This window comes from Microdochium trichocladiopsis (assembly GCF_020744255.1).
Source record: "Microdochium trichocladiopsis strain MPI-CAGE-CH-0230 chromosome Unknown B0I36scaffold_6, whole genome shotgun sequence".
Classification (NCBI taxonomy): Eukaryota; Fungi; Ascomycota; class Sordariomycetes; order Xylariales; family Microdochiaceae; genus Microdochium; species Microdochium trichocladiopsis.
The window spans coordinates 2,745,513-2,768,894 of record NW_025763549.1 but is presented as its reverse complement, the minus strand read 5'-3'; the positions used below and the strand labels follow the sequence as shown (position 1 = coordinate 2,768,894).

General features: G+C 51.6%; 7 protein-coding genes across 7 annotated transcripts; 5 read left to right on the top strand and 2 right to left on the bottom strand.

The window, feature by feature from the left end:
- Positions 1–337: 337 nt before the first annotated feature.
- On the top strand, positions 338–1,893 carry B0I36DRAFT_364194 (uncharacterized protein; the record flags this gene model as incomplete). Its single annotated transcript, XM_046158924.1, has 3 exons — positions 338–545; positions 597–816; positions 1,797–1,893. The coding sequence occupies 3 exons, from the start codon at positions 338–340 to the stop codon at positions 1,891–1,893; spliced, it is 525 nt and encodes a 174-aa protein (XP_046011980.1).
- A 1,277-nt stretch (positions 1,894–3,170) lies between these two features.
- B0I36DRAFT_350520 (uncharacterized protein) lies at positions 3,171–4,527 on the top strand (the record flags this gene model as incomplete). Its single annotated transcript, XM_046156901.1, has 3 exons — positions 3,171–3,378; positions 3,433–4,103; positions 4,162–4,527. 3 exons carry the CDS (start codon positions 3,171–3,173, stop codon positions 4,525–4,527), a joined length of 1,245 nt encoding a protein of 414 aa, XP_046011979.1.
- A 2,352-nt stretch (positions 4,528–6,879) lies between these two features.
- On the bottom strand, positions 6,880–8,777 carry B0I36DRAFT_432381 (uncharacterized protein; the record flags this gene model as incomplete). The annotated part of the gene is made up of 4 exons (XM_046162617.1): positions 6,880–7,787; positions 7,817–8,075; positions 8,132–8,207; positions 8,726–8,777. 4 exons carry the CDS (start codon positions 8,775–8,777, stop codon positions 7,350–7,352), a joined length of 825 nt encoding a protein of 274 aa, XP_046011978.1. The 3' UTR covers positions 6,880–7,349.
- A 96-nt stretch (positions 8,778–8,873) lies between these two features.
- B0I36DRAFT_326230 (uncharacterized protein) lies at positions 8,874–10,670 on the top strand. Its single transcript, XM_046154311.1, has one exon. The coding sequence runs from the start codon at positions 8,900–8,902 to the stop codon at positions 10,454–10,456; it is 1,557 nt and encodes a 518-aa protein (XP_046011977.1). The 5' UTR covers positions 8,874–8,899; the 3' UTR covers positions 10,457–10,670.
- A 578-nt stretch (positions 10,671–11,248) lies between these two features.
- Positions 11,249–12,077, bottom strand: B0I36DRAFT_350517 (uncharacterized protein; the record flags this gene model as incomplete). The annotated part of the gene is made up of 2 exons (XM_046156900.1): positions 11,249–11,266; positions 11,370–12,077. The coding sequence occupies 2 exons, from the start codon at positions 12,075–12,077 to the stop codon at positions 11,249–11,251; spliced, it is 726 nt and encodes a 241-aa protein (XP_046011976.1).
- A 5,451-nt stretch (positions 12,078–17,528) lies between these two features.
- Positions 17,529–18,739, top strand: B0I36DRAFT_350516 (uncharacterized protein; the record flags this gene model as incomplete). The annotated part of the gene is made up of 2 exons (XM_046156899.1): positions 17,529–17,830; positions 18,088–18,739. The coding sequence occupies 2 exons, from the start codon at positions 17,529–17,531 to the stop codon at positions 18,737–18,739; spliced, it is 954 nt and encodes a 317-aa protein (XP_046011975.1).
- Positions 18,740–22,226: 3,487 nt separating this feature from the next.
- Positions 22,227–23,382, top strand: B0I36DRAFT_350515 (uncharacterized protein; the record flags this gene model as incomplete). Its single annotated transcript, XM_046156898.1, has 3 exons — positions 22,227–22,311; positions 22,607–23,102; positions 23,256–23,382. The coding sequence occupies 3 exons, from the start codon at positions 22,227–22,229 to the stop codon at positions 23,380–23,382; spliced, it is 708 nt and encodes a 235-aa protein (XP_046011974.1).

The window sequence follows — 23,382 nt, the reverse complement described above, 5'->3', positions numbered from 1 at the left end:
TTTGTCCACAGACACACACCCATTCGTCAATCTGCCACTGGGTGACCAGATCGAGAACTGCCTTTTGCGAGTTCCAGTCGTCGCATCACTTTGAGTGACAAGTGGGCACCAAGATCACATGACAGCTCTTTCATGACTGCGGAAATGCCTGACTCAACCATTCCGCACGACCCCAGCACAGCAAGATTTATAGAGGCTGGCCTGCCTACAACTGGATATCTCGCTCGAGGACTCGTTCAATGGCAGAGATCTCGAGTGCAAGCTTTACATCGCCTGCATAATGAGATAGTGGCCGAGACAATTACACCTGACAGACACCACGAGCGCTCATACAGCCATGGAGATCCAGAGGGTGGGCATCAGCACACTTCGGTCACAGATATACGGAAGATATGCCAACCGTAAGATCATCGACAGCAGCAAACAGCTTGGCTTCACTATCGAACCAGACCCCGACCACAGCGAAACGTACAAGCTGCTGAGAAGCCAGGCTACGCGTTTTCCCGAGGCACACCTCCTCTACCAGGAAATAAGCAACTTTACAGGTACGCCTACACGGCTGAAGAACTCCAGGACCATACTAACGATCCTTCCAGGTATTTTCCCACGCCCTACCGATGAGCAACGACGCCGATGGACAGAGGTCTCTGGTGAGGAGTGCGAAGGGGACGTAAGGAACTATCGGTATGTGTCCATCAAGGTTTACGAGGAGTCCTCTGGCCAGCGGCCAGCGAGCAAGCCCGAGCATGGCGGCTATTCGCAATCGCGAATGGCGGACTTCCACGGGGATGCTGTGATCGCCATGTTTCGCGAGGTGTATCCTTGGGAGTCCACGCCGATCGAAAGTCCGATCAACCGGATCCTACAGCTAGTTTACTCCTCAGTCGCATCCTGCTTCCCTCGTTCGAGACGAGAGGCAGACGCCACCGCTGTGTAATTATTCCCCACCCTTCACGGCGCAGCAATGAGTGGTCTATCATCCTTTGCAAGCGAACTGCAGGGCACACCTGCGGGTCAGTCTTGGAGCACACATTGGTGAAAGCGAGGGGGACGACCAGCTCTAAACGTCCACGTATGAGTTTGTCCAGATCTGCTCACAAGCTGGGCCGTAGTGGTTACTTTCTCGAACATCATTCCTCAAGCTGTAGAGTGTGGTTAGCATAGACATGAAGTGTTCAAAATCAGTCGGATACTCAACTTTCCAAGGAGCTGCTACGCCATAGCCGAATCGTGATTGCGTCGTGACTGCTTCGTGGCAGACTCGTTCTGTGTGAAGGAGCCGACAGAGGGGAGTCAGGCGTGAGACGAGCGACGCTGCGCAGACAAGGGCCGGTCCTTCACCACACTGATATGCTGCTGGCTGGCAGTGCGGGCGGAGATGATGCTACAAGATGACGTTGAAGTACAGGCGGAGACCGAGGATGTCTGGATGACACATCACCGATCATGTTTGTCTGAAAGCTACAGCTTGGCAATGGCGGCGAACTTTGCGCCGTCGATTTCGGACTACTGCTGCGGAATGGCGGACCCGTGCCGATGCCTCAACAAGACGCCACCCACGCCCAAACCTTCGTCAGCAGGTACTCTGTGTGCAGCGCTGTCCATGAGGCAACGTGAAAGAACTCAAGACCCTGCTGGCGACCTTGTCGGACGACATGCTTAGCCGGTGTCGCCACGGACTGCTCTTGGTGGTCCCGCAGTCTGGTGGATGTGCCATTCAACATGCCACCGCTGGATGACCAGATCGAGGACTGCCTTGTTCGGCTTCGAGAGCTGACCAAACACTACGCTGCTAGGTCGGCATCCACTCTTGCTGGCTTCGCCAGAACAGCGACATACCGTAGGAGTGGGCGGTCCTACGGCCTTGACTTCATCATGATCATGGGCCGGTAGCAAGGTCGTCATGGGTGTGGAAGTCACGTTTCTGCTAGTCACTGGGTCCAGGATCATCTCGTGAAGGTAGCATGTATGAATTCCAATACCAGCTTGCACTGCTGCCTTCTGAAAGGCGTTTGTTGCGCCACTCTCTGCATCTCATCCCTCATGTTGGCACAGATCCCCACACTGGACTGCCGTTCGGACTCTGTTCAAGCCAGGGTTGATCTCGCCCTTGGGAGATGATGGTCTTGTGGGCTGAGTGCGTGATCCGAAGGTGCGTTGGCTGCGATCAGCTTGTGTCCGTCCTGGTGGCAGCTCTGAACACCACTCATCTTGAGCATGGTGCGAAGCACTAACGGGCTTCACAGCCGCACAGCCGTGCCGCTGGACACATCCCTATCGGAGGCTAGACCAGCTCCACAGTCCACTCAGTGTGATCATGTGCGCCATCTCGCCATGATGGTGCAACCAGAGCTGTGGACTCCTCTCAAGGGTCTCCCAGGGGGATCCTGGAGGACTGGCACATGGCACCCACCTCGGCTGGTTTGCTCGACTAAGGCCCACCTCGGCGACTCGTCCCGTGAAGATCAAGTCTTTGGCTCCCTTGCTCTCCGAAACATGACTACCACGCAGCGACAGACGAGAGCTCGAGGCAGCGAGATGCTCAGATACTCCGGGTTTTCGTTGCAACTCTGAGGGCTCTTGTGTCGGGTCTGCAATGGTGGTGACCATCTAGAGAGTACCTGCCCACGAGGACCAACAGCCGCCCCATGGACAAAGTCATGTCTCTGAACTCCACAGTTAGATGAAAAGCGCACGCTCTCCGTAGGCTGAGCAACCCCGTGGCCTTGAAGTCTTCACGGCTGCCGAACCATGCCACCGCCACCATGCACAAATGGCATGTGATCTAGTGAGCTGAGAGGGCCCGGTGCCTTCTAGACCCCTCTAAAGCACTTCCGCGTCTTCCATTCCTTCCGCCGCTCCCTGAACGAGGTGGTCTGGCCGCGTGAACCTTGTGGCTTCGAGCTCCCTAGTGCAAGCGATGTCTCAAAATAGTGTGCCACATAATGTACTCAATACTGGCCTTTCTTGTACTGGAGACGATGGCGAAACAGCGCGCCGTGGCTACGCGTACAGTGCCGGCTCGTTGCTAATTCTCTTTCTGTTGGATTCTACTGAGAGGAACACTGATGTCCTGTAATCCTGGCTGATGCTAGCCAAGTCCGCACGTAGCTTGCGTACTCGTGGGGGCAGTGGGGAGGCTAACGGTCCAGGACACCGACCCTAACGACATGGGTGTCTTGTGTCTGATGGTTAAAAGCATTCGGCTGCGCACTCCGGCTCAATTCCCGTTACTCCTTTCTGTTAGATCATCTGAGACACCATTGGTTGGATTGGATCACCAGTTTCACACCATGGAGACGCCTTCTCCGCACCACCTACATTTGTTCTGCGGCGTGTGCACCCAAGATTTCACAAATTGTGACTCGGTCGTCATAGGTAAGTGCAATTGCAGGGGTTTGAATGGAGAGTTACTAAATCTGTCGTGGATAGGGCACGGAGAAATTGCGAAGCCGTCCTCGGCCACATGGACAACGCACAGAGTCGACCATCCGAAGCAGCAATCAGCATGTCGCAGAATCAATAAGCGGCTGTGCTTACATGCCACTTGCCAGAGCTGTCCATCTGACTGCCAAAGTGTTACTGCGCACCTGGAATGTTATAAGACATGTTTAAAGATGGTAAAACGCGTGGTGAACGAAGCGAGCTGGGACTTTGCGGATTTCCGCACCTGGTTCATGCTGCGCACACGATGTCCATGGGGCAGAACTGTCCGAGGTTTGCGGCCAAGGCTTCCTTCTCAGGCCCGTTACGATAGAGCCCCCTACAGGTTCCCGCTTGACCTCCAGCAGAGCATCACGGATTATGCCGATCCGACATGCCGCCGAATCATTTATGCTCTGTACTCGCTTCCTCCATCGGAGCAAGATGCCACTACCAAAACCTTTCCGTTACATCAGATACGCTCCTGGAAACGGGATAGCTTGCCGGAATTACTTCGCGCAGGCGAGCCTAGACAGGATTTGCTACTCACTTTCGACTGGACGGGGCTCATGGAGATCAGAGATCCAAGCACGAAGCATGAGCATGATTGGAACGACAGCTTCCTCTACCAGACCATCAGCCAGAACGATCCTCTCCAGGACAGCGAAGTTATATTCTACGTGCGTCTCAACGCCCTCATCGCGCCTATCGGAATACATATTGACATACACTTGACAGAGCCGGGTGTGCCTCCTCAAACCCCCACCGGAATTTGATGGAAAAATGCTGCTCTGGGGCCGTTCATTCGGCCACCAGAGACCGCCAAACATGCAGCTGGAGGATTCTTTCCTTGTGATTCAGGGCATACCACTGTTGAGCTGCGGCGACATTACATTCTTGTATCAGCAAAAAACATCCGAGATCATGCAAGTCCATATCCACACAAGAGATCAGCCCTCCAGTAAAGGCACACGGGTACGCATGGAAAGACAGCTCGGTACAATCCTAGGGGCAAACTATGTTCCGTTGTCTCCGCTCAACGACAGCTTCAAAGTCGTCAAGTGGGAAGAAGGCGGATTCTCGGTCAGTTGTCCCCAGACTTGAGGGTGTTCCTACTAACAGACTTAGTTTCACAATGAATCCGGATCTGTAGCGGTCGCACGACCTCGGAAAGACATCCAGGTCGGGGAGAAAGGCATAGCGTCCAAGAGAGCAGGGAATCCTACACTTCTTCTCTGCAGAAACCAAAATGAGATAATTCGGTGGATTGACCTTACTTCAGACGCCAGTTTCGCCGACAAGCATACAGGACCGGTGCCACTCAGAGCTTGTGTCTCGCTCCATGACACAATATCGATTGAGCTGTTCCTTCTATCGCCACTAGAGAAGAGCGCTTGGGACCCTATTCAAGGTGTTTCAGTCGTTCACGAGGATGGATCACGCAGTGCGGTTGGGGGCTGCCACGATAGGCGTTTCCACATACACAGAGTAGATGGCAAGGAGAAGATCCAGGCAATGATATGGCCTCTAGATGACTGTAAGCACTGTGGTGGATCCGACTGCATTTCGTCTCTTCAAGGAGCCTACATATTTAACGATGGCACACTTCGTAGTCGCGATCACTAGAGCAGATCAAGGAACGTGTAGAATACAATAGATGATCTACTGATCGGCAAGCTTACATTAGTCTTACTGGGACAGTCGCGTTCGAGATAAGTGGCAAGGGTTTGATCATGAAGTGAGGAGTTCCGACATGAAGTGATGCGTGATCCCACGAGGACCCTTGTGCCTCCACGCAACGTGCAATCGTTATGTCCGCTGTCCTCGATAGATCTATGCAGCATGGCACTACCATCCGACCCGGCCGGGAACGCCCGCAGGAGTACCAAAACATCACTGAAGTCTCTCTCTGGCGCCAGCCCTTACAACACGCTAGTGCGTTCAGCAGGCATTTCGGCACTGAGCCCAGCTTACATTGGCACAGAGCGATGAACACTGGTCGTATTCTCCGGGCTGCCATGAATGTCGTTCGTATCCGCGTGTTCTCTGGCAAGAACAGAAGTCGAGTCATGCTCGTCGATCTGGACTGTTGATCTGGGATTGTTGTCGTTGACAGCGGCCCCATGATCGTTGTTGTTAGTTTCGCCAGGGTCACTAGGTCGCTGTCGGCGAACGGGCTGGCCTGCGCGGCGGCTTGTTGCTGGGCGTCGAGCTGTTTTCTACTTTTTCTGTGCGTATGATGGCAGATGCAAGGCCCTTGGCTCCTGAGGCGGCGCTTTTGAGTTCGTCTCTTTGGGTGGCAGAGGTAGCTTGCTCGTGTTCGAAGCGCTGTCTCTCAAGTTGGTACGTCCCTGCGAGGTCGATGTTGATTCTGACAGCCTCGACTAGTTTATGGGTAGCGTCACCGATCTGTTGGAAGAGAGGTCGTCGTTGACGGCAGGGAAGAGAGTTGGGACATCGAGTAGTCGTTAGGAAAATCCTCGGATGGTTCCCTTCTCCCTGATGCGCCACACCTTGTCAAACCAGTCACACTCGGAGAGTTCTCGGATATCGTCTCTCCAGGTCTTGTCCTGTGGATGCGGTGGGGTATAGGTTCGGTGGACGGAGAACGCGTGCACGGCTTCCTCGAGATTGCTTGCTTCTCGAAGGTTAGGATGCACAACGTGGGTGGTTGCGCTCTGGACTATGTGTTTCCGAGGGAAAGATGGGTTGTTGCTTGCGCCGACAGTGCCCCAGGGGGGTAGTCCAGCGGTAGTCGGATGGCGATGAAGTGTTCGTCAAGGGTGCGACCCTGGAGGTGGTGGAAGCATTGGAGGTAGTCACGGGGTCCGTGGACGCTGCGGGCTAGTTGGTAGAGTTGATCTTCGAAGAGGGATCCGTCACGCGTGGCGTTGGGGAGCCAAACGTGGAATAAGCGGGCTGAGAACTATTGGTTTGTTCCGGCGAAGGGCATTTCCTTTGTCATTGCTGCTGACTGGGTCTAGGCTTATTTCGGAGGGTTCTGACCGGAAGATCACAATTACTCCGTCACTCCCGTGCGAGAGATTTAGTCAGCTCTGGAAGCTCTGGATCGTCGTCTGCGAAGGTATTGCGGAGCGTAACACGGATAGTCTCTAAATCGTTCAACTTCCAGAAGAGCACCTTCTCGATATTGGTATAGTTCGTAAGAAGGACATTTGCCTTCATTGTCTGTATAGAGGAGAGTTAGCGATATGAGCGATCTTAAACCGGTTATAGGAGATCGAGAGGAGCTCGTCATAAAGACGGAGATGGAACAGGATGTAGTAAGGTATTAAGGTGTTGATATATCGTTGTTTGCGCGTAGTAAGATATAGCCATGCCTTCTACGTATATCGTATATCGTCGCACGTCGCACGTCGCACGTCGCACATTGTCGCGACCATAACATAGCAGAATATTCGATCCGGTCTCCTTCATGGAAAGGTTTTTATAAAGTGCCCACTTGGACTTCAGGCTCTCCGCGAGATCAGTAGCTGACGAAAGCTGCGCGTAGGCCCAGCAGAGCTCGGGGAAGGCTGCATATCCGCCGGCACTATCGAGTCTACCACAGACACGCATTCCCCGCCTCCAGAGACTGTTGCTCGAGGAGCATCGTGCCCTGCGCCTTGCCCTGAAAAGGGATTACACCACACAGAATGACGATGTAAAATGTAATGAGATTCATGGTGAACGTAAATCGAGCCTTCCTGGTTTTTGCAATGTGCATCGTCTGGAAGTTCTCCTCTATGAACATGAAGAGCGTTTCGGAGTGGTGCTTCCAACTTTTGATGCGTTCCGATTTATTACCGCCATGCCAAACCCCCTCTTCAGTTTCAAAGCCAGCTGTTTTCTCAAATGCGCACAGGACTCCTGAATATCCTTAAGTTCTTATGGACTGAATGTCTTTCTTTACCATCTTTGACGTCCTAGCAGCGCAGGAAGCCATGGTCTCTTGCGTTTGCACATGCATTTTGGAGCCAGAGGAACGAGTGGGGGATTTCTTTCTGCTCTTTGTCCTGCCTTGCTTGGTATCGTGGCTTGACAGTGTCGTTCTGGCCTTCTTCGGCGTTCTTATCCCAATTCTCGCGTCTTTGCCCGCGCCTGGAGCGCAAGCATCTTGAGAAGTCTTGGGCTGCTTTCTCTTCAGCCCCGTGCATCCCCCTTCGGCTGCAACCTCGTAGAGTGGAAGTGTCCGTTTCTGAATCCACAACTGCAGAGATGCTCACAGAGGCTTCTGCACCGAGGTTTTGTGATGCTGCAGGGGCCGAAGGAATGTTCTCTAGGCATCGGGCGGCATCAGGGGTGACGCTGACCAAGAATCTGGAGTCGGGATTGCGACCGTCCCCCGGGGGCTGTCCTGGCTCCTGTGTCGTTCATGGTCATGCTGATTGACGATGCGGGCGGATGCTGAGGTTGTCTCCCCGTCGTCGACAACGGTGAGTCTGGACTCTGTGTTGCCAAGTCCGGCAGTCTCGTCAGTGCCAACTTCCTCTGCACGAACACTAGCAGTGGGCCTGCGTTCAGTGACGTCCGAGCCATCGTTCGGCAGACCGTCTCCGGTCTGACTTGCCAAGTTCGCTGGTTCCTCGTGACTCTCAATCGTTGTGCTTGGATTGTCGAGGTCATGGCTCTTTCTCGAGTTTGCGTGGTTGCTGTGGTTGTATTTCGCATTTCGTCACCGCCCCGGTCGCTGGTACAGGTGCTTTACCTGCTCTCATCAGGGCTAGTCGGTGGCGTGATGTTCAATAGGCTCGCTGCCTTGCATTTCGCTCTGGTTGTCGATACTGTGCATGAATCAAGAGTGGTTCATGAAATTGGCTACAAGACAATTGCCTCCACGTGGATCCACCATTCATCGAAGCTCGATTACTGGTAGCTCAGATTCACCAGGCGGCTGGTCTCGTGAATGCAGACCACCCGTCCCACCTTCCCCAAACGGGAAGGAATGATGGTGCTGCGGGTCGGCGGGATCATTCCTTCCCGTTTGAGACAAAGCGAGCAGACCAGTGCTTTGCCTTTCTGAGCGATGTCCTGCACCGAAGCCACATTATCGTTGATATTCCGATAAGGGCGCCACCAACTGGGGCCAAGCTCCTCGGATCCCAGTACTACCGCAGCTGATCCCGGCTCATGATTGTTACTGCTTGTATTTGAGAGCCTCGTCAGCACGTGCCTAACAAGGGCGCCAGCCAAGATTTGGCGAAAGTGGCGGGATGTGTGTGGGGCCAAGGGCGGGACCACAAAGGAAGGCACGCCAAGGGATCTTGTCGTGCACCCCTGGTAGGCATGCGCAAATCCCTACCTCCCAGCCCTTTCCCAGCAGGAAGGTATGGTGGCTCGCCCTCGAGGCCCATCTTTCCTTTGTGAAGCGGGCTTACCGCTTTTTTAGTACCACGTTACATATCTAGCCATCCGTCGCGCACTTGCCTGCTCATGTCTCAGACCAGACTCCTCTCCCCACTTACGTGTTTCCATAATGCCGAAGACAATTGACACGCTCCCTACTGAGCTCCATTCAGAAATCATCTCCTACCTTGACATCCAGTCGCTAGCCGCGTTCACAGGCACATCGAAACACTTCCACGACTTCCGTCCTTTCTTCTACAAAGTCAGATGGCGTGCCGTTGTCATCCGCTTCGATAGTACAGACGGCACTCTTCTTGGTGGCCATGATCTTCAAGCAATACTTTCTTGCGAGGGTCTGCGTCCGTATGTTCATGTTTTGGACATTATGGACGTCAGGAAGCCAAGAGCCAGACCCGACGAGAAGCCAGCAGCCAAGCCCGGCAAGAGCCCTACGACTCAGAGTATCAGATTGGATCTCCAACGTACCTTGGATCAACTCAGTGCCGGGCATTGCTGGAACATCGCGAAACACATCTTGGATGTTCACAGCAAGGGTGAGGGTATTGATGCCATTCTTTGGTACATCCGCATTATTCTTGCGCTGCTCCGGAGCGTAGAGTCAATCACCATCACCTCATCAGTTTTCGCACGCCTCAATCTGCCCATACTACGTCCACGGCGGGTGGAATTGGCTCAAAATCCACACAGTGAAGCCACCGAGGGCCTAGACATACGAAGTAATGCGGAGTGGCAACCGAAAACCACGTGCGATCATTCAGGCAACTGTACAGTTGCTCTGCCGGCTCTCCACACCATTCGGGTCCATGGGATGCAGGGCACCATTTTGTCAGAAGAATCCAAGGCGGCAGCCAGAGAGATGCTGCGATCTCAACCATCCTTGGACGTCTTGTCCTTCAGGAACATGGACCTGAGCGGAGCAGATCTTGCCGGCATGCTACCGCAGCGACTGATGAATATACACCTGTCCCATGTTCCCATCAAAGAGGACAATCTCGCAAGCATTTTGACCTCATGCCCGAGTTTGGTAGACGTCTGGCTCGGTGATATATTCACCATCGAAAATTCGCAAATTGCTCAAGTCCTTCGCAATCATGGGAAGACGATCAAGCGTCTTCGGTGGGAAACGCGGCCGGACTGTGGAATCTTGACGTTCCAGAACGCCTGGAAGTGTTGGCAGAATATTGGAAGCTTGCAGGATCTCAAGGTTGTAGAGCTCAGTATTCCTTCGACATGGCTCTCCTTTGAGCTGGCAAGGGGTAGGTCTATTGAATCCTCGCTGCCCCGGTCGCTGCAGCGCATTCGCATATGGGAGGGTTGTCAGTATCATGCTCAACGAGACGGTCATCCAAACCACGAGTATGACGCAGACATGTTCATACAGCTCTGTGGAAAGACAGATGCACCCCGCCATCCTCAGATATGCGCTCTTCAGCTCTGGGATGCGTGCGCATACAGTGGCATCGAGTCTTCTCAAGATTACCAGAATCTACCAACCATACCCTGTACACCTGGTTGGACAACAATCTGTCGTCCAGGAACCATTGAACGAAACAAGACTGGCGCAACAATTTTGTATGGTGGTTGGCTTGGAGATGAGTTCGATGCCGAGATATCATGTCTTAATTTGGCTTGTTCGCCCACAATCCGAGCCGGCCACCAGAGCTAGAGTACCGCCGAATATCCCACGACGTACCTGTAGACCTCTTTAGAGCGCAAGGATGCGACTTGCATGAATGTTATGCTTAATTACTCTCCATTCGTTTTTGTGTTAGTGGAGATACCCACTATCCCAATCAGGAAATATCATAAGCCCCATTCATGGCCACATGATATTACCGGATTGGGACATCGGCCCACGTCTCCGCTCTGGTACATGTAGCCAAGAGGCAGGGCATAAGACGAGTCACAGGCGCAACACAGGGCGGGGTTCTCCCAATAAACCTCTTCTATCTCGATGGAACACGCAGTGACTTGTATCATTCGGGCTGAAAACGTCAAAGTTAGTCATACAAGCGATGCTCGTCTAAGGTTATGGGAAAGATAGCCACGTAGACGCGGCCGCTGCGACACTGAGTGATGTTGACCAGGCGTGCCTCAAGAGTAGTCTTCAGCAACGCCCAGCTCAGCTCTGCTCGAGCCAAGTCACGTTGGGTGGCACGGACCCTTGCTTTCTCTTCGAACCATTGAAGGGTATGTCGTGGAAGGCAGATCATAGCGAGTGCTAAAGTGGCTGGGAGATTACACTCAATCAGAAAATACCATAGTGATTGTGAAAGCTCATACCCGAACGTCTACTAATAGTTGTCTTCTAGTCTAGCTCGTTGTGCTTCAGCTCTCCACACCTCAGCGCCGAAGTGCTTGATGATGTATGACTTTGCAGACTGCTGCGCCTCGGTATCTAGTAACTCCAATTTAATATCGCTCGTCGGCCAGGTCGCCACCAATCCCCACTGCTGGCTTAGCTGCAACGTTGAGACTATGTGAGATTCCGAGTAATCATCCGAAGCGTTATCACTGTCAAATATTTGACTGGCTCGGTCGAAATAGCACCCGTACTCCTCACCTAGGTGTCTTAATACCCACCTTCGCAGCCCTTCCCAAGTCTCGGCAACGTAAAAACACCGCAGGGGAAGCGAGAGGTTATCCCAAATGACAGTGATGATGACGTTACCGGACTCCTGATCTTGGCGAAAGGATAGGTCACGGACTGGGTAGTATAATCCTTCAGGCAGTGCAACTTGGTACTTGAAAGGCCCTGGCGGAATCTCAAGCGGATGAGCTCCGCCATCTGGTGAGACGAGCTCGAGGCTTTGCATGCCGTCTTCTCTACCACAAGTACTGGGGTCATCCAGCAAGCGCGTGCGCTTCGGGGGCCGGCCAGTCTTCGGCGCGTTTGCATTGCGGCGGCCCAGGCGTCCTGGCTTTAGTGTTTGCTGGAGCTGTAACTCGGTAGACTCTCTCATTGCCCGAAACCTGGATTGCTCAAGCCGCGTGTGGTCATGCTCTTCTTCGATCGGCGCAAGTGTTGAGGTGATCGACCTCTGTGCCAACATGGTTGGAGGACCAAGGAGCGGACTGGAATATCGAAAGTTGCCGGACACTCCTTCGGCCCGTAACGCTGTGTCGCTGTGTTGTGACACGGGAGTATCCGGCCTCGATGACTCAATGGTGTTGCCAGAACAGTGGTAGACCCTTGTGGACCTCTCGAGCTTCCGTGGACGTTGGTGTCTGTCAACAGTGCGGCGCGGATTGCTAGAGGTAGGAGCTGTTTTGTTCCCTGCTGTCATGTGAGTACATATCCCAGAACCAAGGTTACGGTGCTGGGTGCCAGGTTGACATACCCGTCATGGTGAGAGCGCTTTGCTGGAAATTGACCTTTGAAGCAGCGCAGCGTCCGTCGTGCTTAGTTGCTCATAGAGTGCTTTGGGCCAATGCCATTGCCCGTGTAGCGCCATTGAGCAAAGGCGACCCGCCTGTTTAAAAACGCCACCGAGCTGCAATCTTGCTCCAAAAGTCTCCCTCCAACTCGGTAGTGATTTAGTTGAAGCTCCTCCCTAATTATCGGGTGGGCCATTATCCGTCCCCTAAAATGGAGGAGCCACTTTTGGAGCCGCCGGAACTGGCCTGTCCTATGATAGGGCGTCCAGGGCGCCTGCACTAAGACTTCCTTTAAGCAGGCGTCCCCGATGGACTGCAATCTCTATTAAGAAGGTGATGGGAGACAGAGAGGAGTCTTTCCAGATTTTATTCTACTAGGTTAGGGTACAGTACCGGGCCTCCAAACATGCTGGAGATCTGACGTTGCGCAAATTGATCAGCGAGATGCGAGCTCAAGATATTAGGAACTCTTCTATGACGCAGTTTGAATTGTCTGAATGACTCAGAACTCAGTATTCAACGAAAGGAAGTCTTCAAGAGCCTAGCTACCCAGCTATTGTAACCCAAGTTACCGATGTTTCTGTCCGCACAGGAACAACTGTAGTCCACTCCGTTACTACATTATTAGTAGGCGATGGCGCATACGTGCTGAGATTGAATGTAATAATCGAGAAACTAAAGGTGTTATCACTGGATGAAGCCTGGGGTGTAGCTGTCCCGGCTAGAGTACTCGTATGTAACGGCTTAGTTCGAGGGATCTCCAAACTAGTGCTGCTTCCGTTGCCATGAATACAAGTTCTAGCGGCTAAGATTTCCTGTACGAAGCCTAGAGATAAGACTAGGAAGGACTTATTAACCATTGAATGTTTAATAAACTATGTGCGTTAGACAATAACAGATGTAAAGAAGAAGCTAGATATATATACTCCTGCATAGGTCCCAGAATAGTCACTTAGTCTACATTCTTATGGGTTGACTAAGCTCTATATCTAGCTTGCCCGCGATTGTGGAAAATACACCGATATGGCTACCGTGCTCGTCGAAGACATGGAGCCGATATTGACCGTCACCGTTATGCATCCTCGCAGGGATAAGCGCCTTCTTTTGCCCATGGAGGGCAAGCTCGTCCGAAGTGATTAATCTCCATTTTCCCCGCCGTATTGTTCGCTGCCTCGCAGTCATTTCACGTCGGATGAGGATAGATGGAGTACTGGTAGAACCAAAGCGACAGACTCCACAACCCGTCGAGCTCCCGAAATGTGAAATACGACACTTTAGCAGCCCCATTGTTGGCTGATTCCAGGCAGGACACCATGAAGGCTGGACAAGGTGCTTAAGACGTGCTATCTGCGCTGCCCGCCACCATGCCAAAAAGGACGGTAGCGAGCTAATCAAGACATAATATAGCCAACATAGAGCGCCTGGTCTGGCTTGCATGCGAGCTGAGGCACGGCGAAACATCTTAGCTCTCGCCATGCTCACTGAGCATGCCAAGCGTGCCGTAGACATGGACTACGGGCGTTAGAAACTCCCCGTGACAGCCGTAGAATTGAAATATTCTTCTTAAGTCTATATGCGTTCTGGAGCTTTCCATATTGCTTCCCTCTTCTTGGTGGGCATGGTATAATCCTTGGCCTTGTGTACACAATGCACGTCTTTCTTCCTATACACCACCCGAGTGCCCGATTCCACACTCCGTCTGACGCTTGTGTGAAGCTACTCCAGCATCAGAAATGAAGTGTTTTTTGCATCTGTCACAAGGGATATTCTTAGCACCGGCGCCTCGATTTCGACTTCTCCTAGAACCACGTGACTCACGTTGCCGCCGTTGGGGGTTTACACTGTGATAGAGCGTTCTGTCGTCGACAACTCCACCGAACTGCGGGTAGAAAGGCTGCTCTGCATTGTTAATGGTAAGGTGGAATGGTTGCGCTGTCGCCTTAGGGCTGGCGACGACCATGTTGTTCTCCAAGTGGATTTGTGTTGTAGCGCAGCTCGGCGGGATCTCAGGCAGGCATGGTGGCGGACTCTCTACGACATCGAATTGGTCTGTACTGTACGGAGTACCTGGCGAGCGATAAAGAGTCTCCTGATGGTTGCTGGTGTGGGGTTGCATGGCGTTCCAGCTCGAGGCCTGTGTTTGTGGTTCTTGATCAACCTGAAAGTCCGTCATCCCTGGCAGAGGTACCTGAGCCGAGGGAACTTGTTCTAACACTCCGACAGGCAGAATATGTATCAGATAATTGTACTGTTGCTCGTTTCCGGTGCCGAACCACGGCCAGGTCCAGAACCCGGTCGTTGCTAGCATGATGACTGGGCCTGTTCCAAGGACGGGTACTATGTGTTGAGCGGGCCAAACGTGCTGAGGGGCATCTGTGGTACCGTCTGTTCCTTGCGCATGTAAGAAAGTCCATGGCTGCGATAAGATGTTGTCTCCCTCCTCCGCTGGGTGCTCCTGGGCAAGGCTATACTGCCCTCGATGTCTATTCGCGATGTGCGATTGCGCAACCATTTCCTGGATCGGCGGCAGTCTGACTCGGGCAGGCTGCGAAGTCATCGCCTATAACGTGATGGGACACAAGAGGCTTTCCTTCTCCAGTCGGCTCTGGGAGGCTTTGGTCGGTCTTTGGTCGGTCTTTGTTCGTGCGTTTGTACTGGCGAGCATTATGGTGGAAGCGTTGGGCCTAAATGAGTGTCTTCTTCTACTTTGTAGGACAATTGACATTTCGAGTTGACGTCATGTCACCTCACATCTGAAGAATCGCGAAGTTGTCCGTGATGTGAGAGCGCTGGAAATGGATGCCCCTCATGGTGGAAGCCGCTTCTTAGCGCGCATACCAGGCCTCTGCAAGTCACAAAGGTCCAGTTCATTGTCAGATTCAACGACCCACCCAGTGCTACCTGATGGACTTCAACCCGCCGGGGCAAAGAGAAACGATGCTCCACATCCAGTTTGGTGCTGCCGTGACCACCCAGGACCTTAGCGAGGGCATTGTCGGCCTGATTGACAGCTACCGCAGCAATAATTGCTGTGAACTGTGCGGGAAGCTATGATTGCCTCTGCGCCTATTACGCCTCGCTACGAGAATCGCAATCTGCGTGAACTCCTTTATAGCTACATATGGCGAACGAAGCATCGTCTCCGAGTGCTATCGTACTTGTTCCGGATTCCCGCTCGTGCTCTGTTTGGACTCGAACGCAAAAGCCAGACGACCACCTTATTGCGTTGCGCAGTACTGTACGAGAAAACCATAAGTTGAAACAGTTAAATGTCAAACGCCCCTAAAGGAAAACTCTAGCACGAGCCATTGAAAGCATTCTGGGATTGCCCCAAGAACGCCGTGCGTGAGGTCGAATGCGTCTCCGACCACAAGCTAGCTCACCCCGAACTTTGCTCATTTCTGGAGTCGGGGAACCACCCTAGTTTGTGCGCTACTGCGGACCTTGGCACAGTTCCTTGAAATGTGGAACTTTGCATCTAGGGGGTGGGGGTGGAGCAGCAGCCAAAATTGGAGTAGCTGACGGTAGTGAAGCGGCCAGCTGTGAGGCAGGCACAACCGTGGGGATTAGAGTCTGGGGAGATGCGCAATGTTTTTGGTGCACAACCCGGAAACGGAGTCACAGCATCGCGACACATACGGACACTTCTCGTAAAGGAAAACAGGCCCTCCTGGGTGTTGTGCTCTACTGCCTCTCCTATGTTACTGCATAATCAAGCACGCCTCTGCCCGTAAGCGTTGGCCCTTTGAAAGCTATTGGCAGCTTGTTACGGGCTCAACTTTGTCGAAGCCCAGACGTGTTACGATGTATGGCTGTGTGCTCGACTGATACGTAAAGGAGTGGATCCACATATGTAGATAAGATAAGCCTGCTCATTTATGCATGGCATATCTTGATGTTAGTGCTTGATCCATTATTCCTATAGGCTTTGAACCGTGGACCCGATCGATTGATGCCGACAGTAAGCTCTGTATTTGAACTAATTTCTCGATATGGTACTTGACTACTAGTGTAAGAAGATTATGGCACGGATAGCATAGACTAGACTTGCTATCTGAGGTGGCAACTACTCTCTATCTGCCGTAATGAAGAGCGACAACTGGCAGAACCTCCTCGAGGGACCTTGCTTGCCTGCTGATTCCCAGCTACATCCCGACATATAAGCGCATGCCAGTACTGGCATACGTGGCCGAAGTTATGATGACCCTTGCTCATTGTCAAGATTCTGAGGGCAGTTATATCGGTACCATTAAAGTCTTCTCTTGGCTGGTACTGTTTTTCAAATGATACTAGAACTGCCTTGACAATCATGCATCCTCTTAGCGCTACTATCTAGGTTGGCGGGTAATAATATCAAGAGCATAAGCAAGCGATGAGCCGAGATCAATAAAATACAAGAGTGAGAAATATTACAAGAGCGGGCGCGAAACGTTATGGACAGTAGCGAAGCTTGGGCTTATAGTGGAAACACGACAACCAATGACATTATCTAACCTTTACGCTTGCTCCGTCCTTACTATCAGTATCTCAGTACTTTAATCTCGATCCAAAGTTGGGCTGCATTCCCTGTCTCGCGCTATCGGGCCTGTAATAGCTTGATCGCGTTCCGGTAGCGTTCTGCTGCGAACATGTTAGTATTCTAACTCTGTATTGAGAAGAATTTCGTACAAATTCGGTGCTTCGTGCGATCACACCACTTTTGTTCGATTGATTGGTTTCTGGATTAAGTATAAATGAGATATCCATGCGGTGGTTCCGGGTCCTACGGCTGTCGAAGACGACATGGTCTCTTGTGTTCGAAACCTGGGATCTGGGATTAGAGTGAGGAGGGGATGTGACAGAGTTCATATTAGCCTTAAGATGCAACAGAGCTACTCACCCAGGGCCGACCAGCTACTGGTTTATGTACTGGAGAACACCATCCGTGGTTGCAAGACCAGTCCCAGGCATACCGCGACAGCCAGAGCACCGAGAATGGCTCTTCCAGGCTACCCTTGCTTTGATAGTAAGGACTGCCGACAAGCGCCATAAACAGTCTAGGGTACCTGTTCGGGACGAGATATTAATATTTCAGACATAGCGCGGCTCATTCAGTTGACCAAGCTCATCATCGCAACAGTAACAGTTATGATTCTCGGACGCTATATCTCTATACCAGTGGAAATGGCGCAAGCTATACAGTGGAAAGAGAGAGTGCTAACGAGCTCCAATCCGTCTTCCTATACCTGCTCAATGCATATACAGGATCCTCTGATCCAGCATCTCCTGTCTATGATTAAGACTAGCTGGCCTAATAAGGTACTTCTTATCTTCGCTCTCCGTGTGCTCACGGCTAACAGTACTAGTCTGACCAAGATGAGATGACTGATTTGATCGACGTGTGCGACGAGTTGTACGAATCTGGATCCATCTTTGGAGCTATCGACCTTAACATCCCTTTTCTTGCAAAGTTCTCGAACTGGACCGACTTCGAGAGTTATATTCTTGCGCGGAAGCATCGGGCTACTGGACTTATTCTTGGCCTTTGCGCCATGCCCGATCTATTCCTTGACTGTGCAAGCCAGCCAGCCTGTACAGCAGATGCACTACAAGGAGAGTCCTTGTTCAGTGGGTCCTTGTGGGCGGATTACCACCCAGCCTGGGAGTTCTATGGGACCTTAGGGTACGACGGCTCTGCTGCTTGCGTAAATTGTGTTTTTGAGGGCAGCCATGGGACGCAGCCGGTGGGCTCAAGAGTAACGGTAGCTTAGCTGGAGTTTGGGGTTGCGAACGCTGGAAATGGATGCAGTCTGGCTATAGATTCCAGGCGAGGTAACCCCCACGTTCAACAGAGTCCCAGAGGTGAACTTCATGTTCAACAATCACGGAGGAAGAATCCTGTATCACTATGTGTTTATTGGTTGTTCTTGCGAAGTATAGCTGTCAATGCACTGAGAAATCCCTAAGAGGATGCTCAGACATCTCGGAGATACTTCAGGAAGGATACTTTCTGGGACAGAGTGGCGAAATTCGTGCTTTGTGGCGCGATGAGTGCCCATTACACAAAGCCCTTTTTGTGCGCAAGACTCTTCTTAGAGTTCAAAGAAAGACTGAGAGCCTGGACGAAGAGCAGTCACTGGCCTGGTTCCGTCACATCATCCGCGGCCGTTCATACTTTATGCAACGTGGAGAGCACGAGTCGTGGCTAGAGCTGGTCCGGAAGTGGTGGCTGACTATTGCCGAGGAAGTCTCACATACACCGCATCTATCTTCATCACTAACGACTCAAGCTGTTCAAGCTGCAACCGAAATCGAAGGTCCTGCCTTCAAGGAAGCATACTACCACTTACTGGATTGGCTCTCGAGATGGCAAGTACATGGTGGAGGAGTGCCCTCAGACTATGAGAATCTTACCGCCCGAGATTTCGCTTGTCATTTAGAGGACAGGTCCTTCTTCTTCGATCACTTGTGTTATCGCTCAGAAAGCGAGATTTCACCACCGCAAGCCTCAGAATTTGGAAATGCTGAGATGCCATGGGAAGTCCGACTTCTGCTAGGACTTCCGCTAATCCCTATTAAGAACCTCGATTAGTAGGAGAGCTCGTATCACTTCTCCTCGATTTATCTACCATAGCTATGCTTGTAGTTATCTTCTCCAAAAGTTTATAGCTCTTAGCCCTGCGGCTAGACATAGATCGATCCATGGATCGACTTATTGTTTCCCTAGAAGCACAACGTGGCCGCCTAGCAGGCCAATCTATCCACGGTAACAGTCAGGCGCCGTGTTATTGTGTACGCCTAATCTCTGTCGCTAGAATGATTAGCGAGCTGATTGGCGGAAGGGCTTATTCGTGTACTGGCGGACGTGGCGTTTGGATCCTACAGAGCTCGCCGTCGCTGGCAGCGCTGCTCCTGTTCATCGTTCGATGTGCCCCATGTGTCATACCTGATTCTCTGCTCAGCACGTGCCCGAAGTAGTTAGGCACAGCACGTTTTCTAGAGAAGGAGAAGTAGGACAGGAGGTGGTCTAGGGGCTGGCGTCTTCGCAGCCAGGGCATCTCGCTAGAAGGGCTTCGAAGCGGTTCCGCACTTCCCACTCCGGCTGTTGAGACTGTCGTTAGACTAATGAATCAATCTGTTCCACTTCTAGTTAGACATTCGATCTTAGTCGTGCCATATCTCCGCCTATGCAATAAAAAGACTAGCTTTTGTCGATTGGACTTCGCGCATTATAGGAGAATTTTCGCAGATAAAGTATCCCTAATACTTAACAGATGCGTAACATAATACGTAATATTATCATATACTAAACTAGACATAACTATAAGAGATAGACTCCTATTTCCACGATACCAATTAATATCCAAACAAGACAGGCTCTTGATATTCCTCGATGGAACTATCAATGCATGTCCATGTGAGACTGCGACAATTTAGGCTGGGGCTTTCTTTGCAAGCTATATCGATCCTTCCATTCGCTTCGGTTTTACTCCTCAATGTGCGAACACGGGTATTCTTAAGATATATCAGCCGTATCGATCTTTCGTTATCGTGCCCTTGGAAGACCAGCTTATCCTCAAGACGCGGTACTCGCGAGTGGTCGCCCCTGAGCAATTCTGAAATATTCAGTACCTGCTTCGAAGCTACCATCGTACATTCCCAGGTCTTCTCATTAAACTCGTGTTCTTTTAAAGCTCCCCGCAGCAGTGACTGCTCTCCATACAAGTCGCCATCAAAGTCCATGCTTGATAGCAATAGTTATGGGGGCTTTCTCCGAGTTTCTTAGCGACTAAGACAGGATTTATCTTGCAGGTGAAGACAGCTTCGAACCACTTGTCCGATCTAAACAGGCTAGTCCATAGCCGATTATGTTCTTGCTGTTCGGCTGTGATCTGGAGTCTCCCTTGGTCGACCAGCGCACGCAATAGGAAAGGTGGGATGTTCTTAGCAATATGAGCCTGCTGGTGAGGCCTTAGTTTGTCGACTCCACTAATGGCTCTATCTATGAGCAACCTGGCTGCCTCCTTGCACGCACCCTGGAGTAGCGATTCGAATTTGAGGATGTCCGCTACATTGACTATGTCGAGTAGCTTATCTTTTGTCCGCTCCCAAAAGGCATGTTGCCATACTTGCGTTTCAGCGAGGACATCTTGTTTTAGCCCAGACATCTGGGACAACTTGGTATACCACTGTTTCACATTCTCAAGCACGCTCCCGTCGGCGAAGCTTATCGAAATAGGCTCGCTAGTAAGGTTTTCGCGCCTGTCATTGAGCACTGAGTCTGGCAGAATACATTTGGGGATCTCGATTCGCTCGTTATCTCGGCTTAGTAGTATGATCTTATCCATAGGTATAAAAGATAAAAAGACGAAGTGAAGAGTGGTGTGATCAAATGTGAACAGGCTAATAGTGTGTATTTATATGCGATATCACAAGCGCGTGGGGAGGAGCTAGCTTTTGCCGAGGCTTAGACCCAGTCTTGGCAGCATTGCGGCTCCTGGATCCCTGGGCTTTGCGTGCTCCTTTGTTCCGACGTGCCTCCATAATCAGCTTCCATACTAGCACCGATAGGTTGCAAGCAATCATAAGTTAGCATGTTGCAGCACTGTACAGTACTGTATGTCAAGGCTGGAGAGGCAGAGGTCGAGGCAACTGAGAAGGAAGGTTCAGAGACAGCCGGAAACGGAGTATAACATGAGATTAGCATATTGCATAGCTTTGCAACCTTGTACACTCGCCCAGTGGGCTTACGTGCTTTGGAAATAGTCTTCATGTATATGGAGGCTGGTCTCTGCTACGATACGGACACGCCGCAATTGGATGCTTGTTGCATTGCTTGTGCAGGGCCGAACCTAGCTTTATAGCACAAGACGAACAAAGCCTAATCAATGGAGATGCATCCCCGCGGTAAATTGCTAGACTCCAAACTGTTATTAGAGTGGCATCCACATCGCAGCCTGACATACCTTCTTTTCCACGCTCCGAATCATCGCCCCTTCGCGCCATGGATAGAGCTAAAATAATATTGCGACGCTGTAAGAGGTCTTCTCATCGGCGGCAACAGGTTTGCTGCGCCGCACCTGTCATTTCTCCAAACCCACAAACTCCATCACAGCAACCCCGAGATTCCAGACGATACTCTATATCGATAGACATCACAGAAGCAGAGCGGCCCGACGATAATGTGCAATCGGAAGTCGTCGAGGAGTGGCTGCGTACAATGTCTCCTTTAGATCCGTAGGAGGCCAGCTCCACGACGTAACAGTGGCCGAACGTCACATTATCCACTTGTACGAGGGCAGACTAGTTGAGGAGAAGCAGTATTACTGCTTAGCACCGGGTAGTAAGAGTGGCGGAGATTGAGCGCTTGTCAGGCTGCTTCCCGGCGAGAAGTATGCTGGTTAGACTTCTAGTGTTACGCGCGTGCGTCGTTATCTGGAGGGTTTGGCGAAGGCTTATGTGCTATTTAATGCAACCTCGAGACTGAGAGGATTCGGCAGTACAGTTCAGAGCGAAAATTGTCGCATCTATCGAAGCAGCGGCGAGACCTGGGTGTTTGAGGCTAGCCTGTGCAGTACATGCCCAAAGAGGAAATATGATCATGATTGCAGGGGGCCCCATCATCTTTCCTGTTCCGGGGAAACGACTTTCTTATACAGCACTCCCCAGTACACATCGACTAGTCACTACATAGTTATCAGCATGTAATGCACGTGACTGTCTGTGGCAATCACCAATGTGACAGCCATCATCAGTGAGACCATCCGCATCAAAAGCCGCTGAAGTTAGGAATTGTTCGAAGTATTCTAGCAACTATTGACCCCTCATCCTGGGTGCCGCCATGGTGACTCCCACCAGCATCCACTGCTCTACAACGCCTTTAGGCTCATTAGATCCCAGCAGATTCCGACGACGGCCCCGCCCTATTCTTGAATGGAACCAGTTTCGCGTCGCACGGGCATCAGATCGTTTTCGTTCCGTTTATCTGAGAACCATTGCGGAATTGGCAGTTTTTACTCTAGCTGATCGGACATTTGGTTGAGATCGATGTAGGATGCGTTGAGATCGGGCCCTGCCGCATGGGGCTGATTTGTCTGGTTCGAACCAGATTGCCTGTGGAAGGGGCTCAGGCTCTGGGCGCTGTTTATGCATTAGCAACATGGTGTGAGCTTTCGGTCTTTAGACTCACAATGCCAGAATTTGCTCAGTCCTGCAGCTTTATGTCAATCAGCGTTCTTTTTAGCAGGGCAGGGTTTCTCACAACCCATCAACTTCTCGCGTCACCGTTAATTCTAAGGTTGTAAACTTTTGCGAGAGTTTTCTCTGCTGGTCCTGCACATTAGAAGCCATTTGTAAGAGACTAAATAGGTAAGTAGAGGTCCACAACGCCCATGAGCCATCAGGCGAGGCAGACTTACTGTTGTATGCTATCATCCAGATCGTTGATTCTTGAATGGAGCTGAGCAGAGTCATGACTATACATGGGAAGCCTACTCGTCCTGGGCATCATCATCGGATCAAAAAACAGCTGTCGGCTATGTTCGGAAGGATTCATCTCCCCTAAAAGACAGAGTTCATCATCGGTGGAGAGCTGGGTTTGCGAGTTTGTCTGCTGAACAGTTGGCTGCTGTTGCGAGTGTTGGTACACTTGTGATTGGTGTGACTGCTGAGGCTCGTGATGGGACTGTTGGTCTATCGGCGACTGGTTCGGTTGGTGAGGCTGCTGAGGCTGCTGAGGCTGCTGAGGCTGCTGGGGCTGCTGCGACGGAAAGAGGGAGGGTTGGCTCTGTTGCAACTGCTGCAGTCCCTGTGGCTGCTGAAGCTGAGAAGTGGGTAGAGCTTGTTGAGGTTGCTGAAGCTGCTGGGACAGATGAAGGGAGGATTGGTTCCGTTGCACCTGTTGATACTGCGCACTACCCCGTGTTTGGTGGTAGGGCCGCATTGTCTTCAGAGGGGTGAGGATGGCTCGGAAGTGGCAGATGAATTACTGAGGAAATTACTACCGCACTGAGCGAGCTAGTCGAACGTTTTCGCGCTATCATTAGCTTACTCTCCCTCCCAGATAAGACGGGCGAACGCATGTTATAGGCAACCAAACAGTTCGACAGGCCTCAGCCTAATTTTGGTAGCCTTAACTCCAAGTACCATGATGATGCAATCAATGTTGGCTCTAACATGTTGGCTGTGCACGCTAGTATGGTGGTGAAGCAGCCAGAAATGGCCCCTGCTCCATGA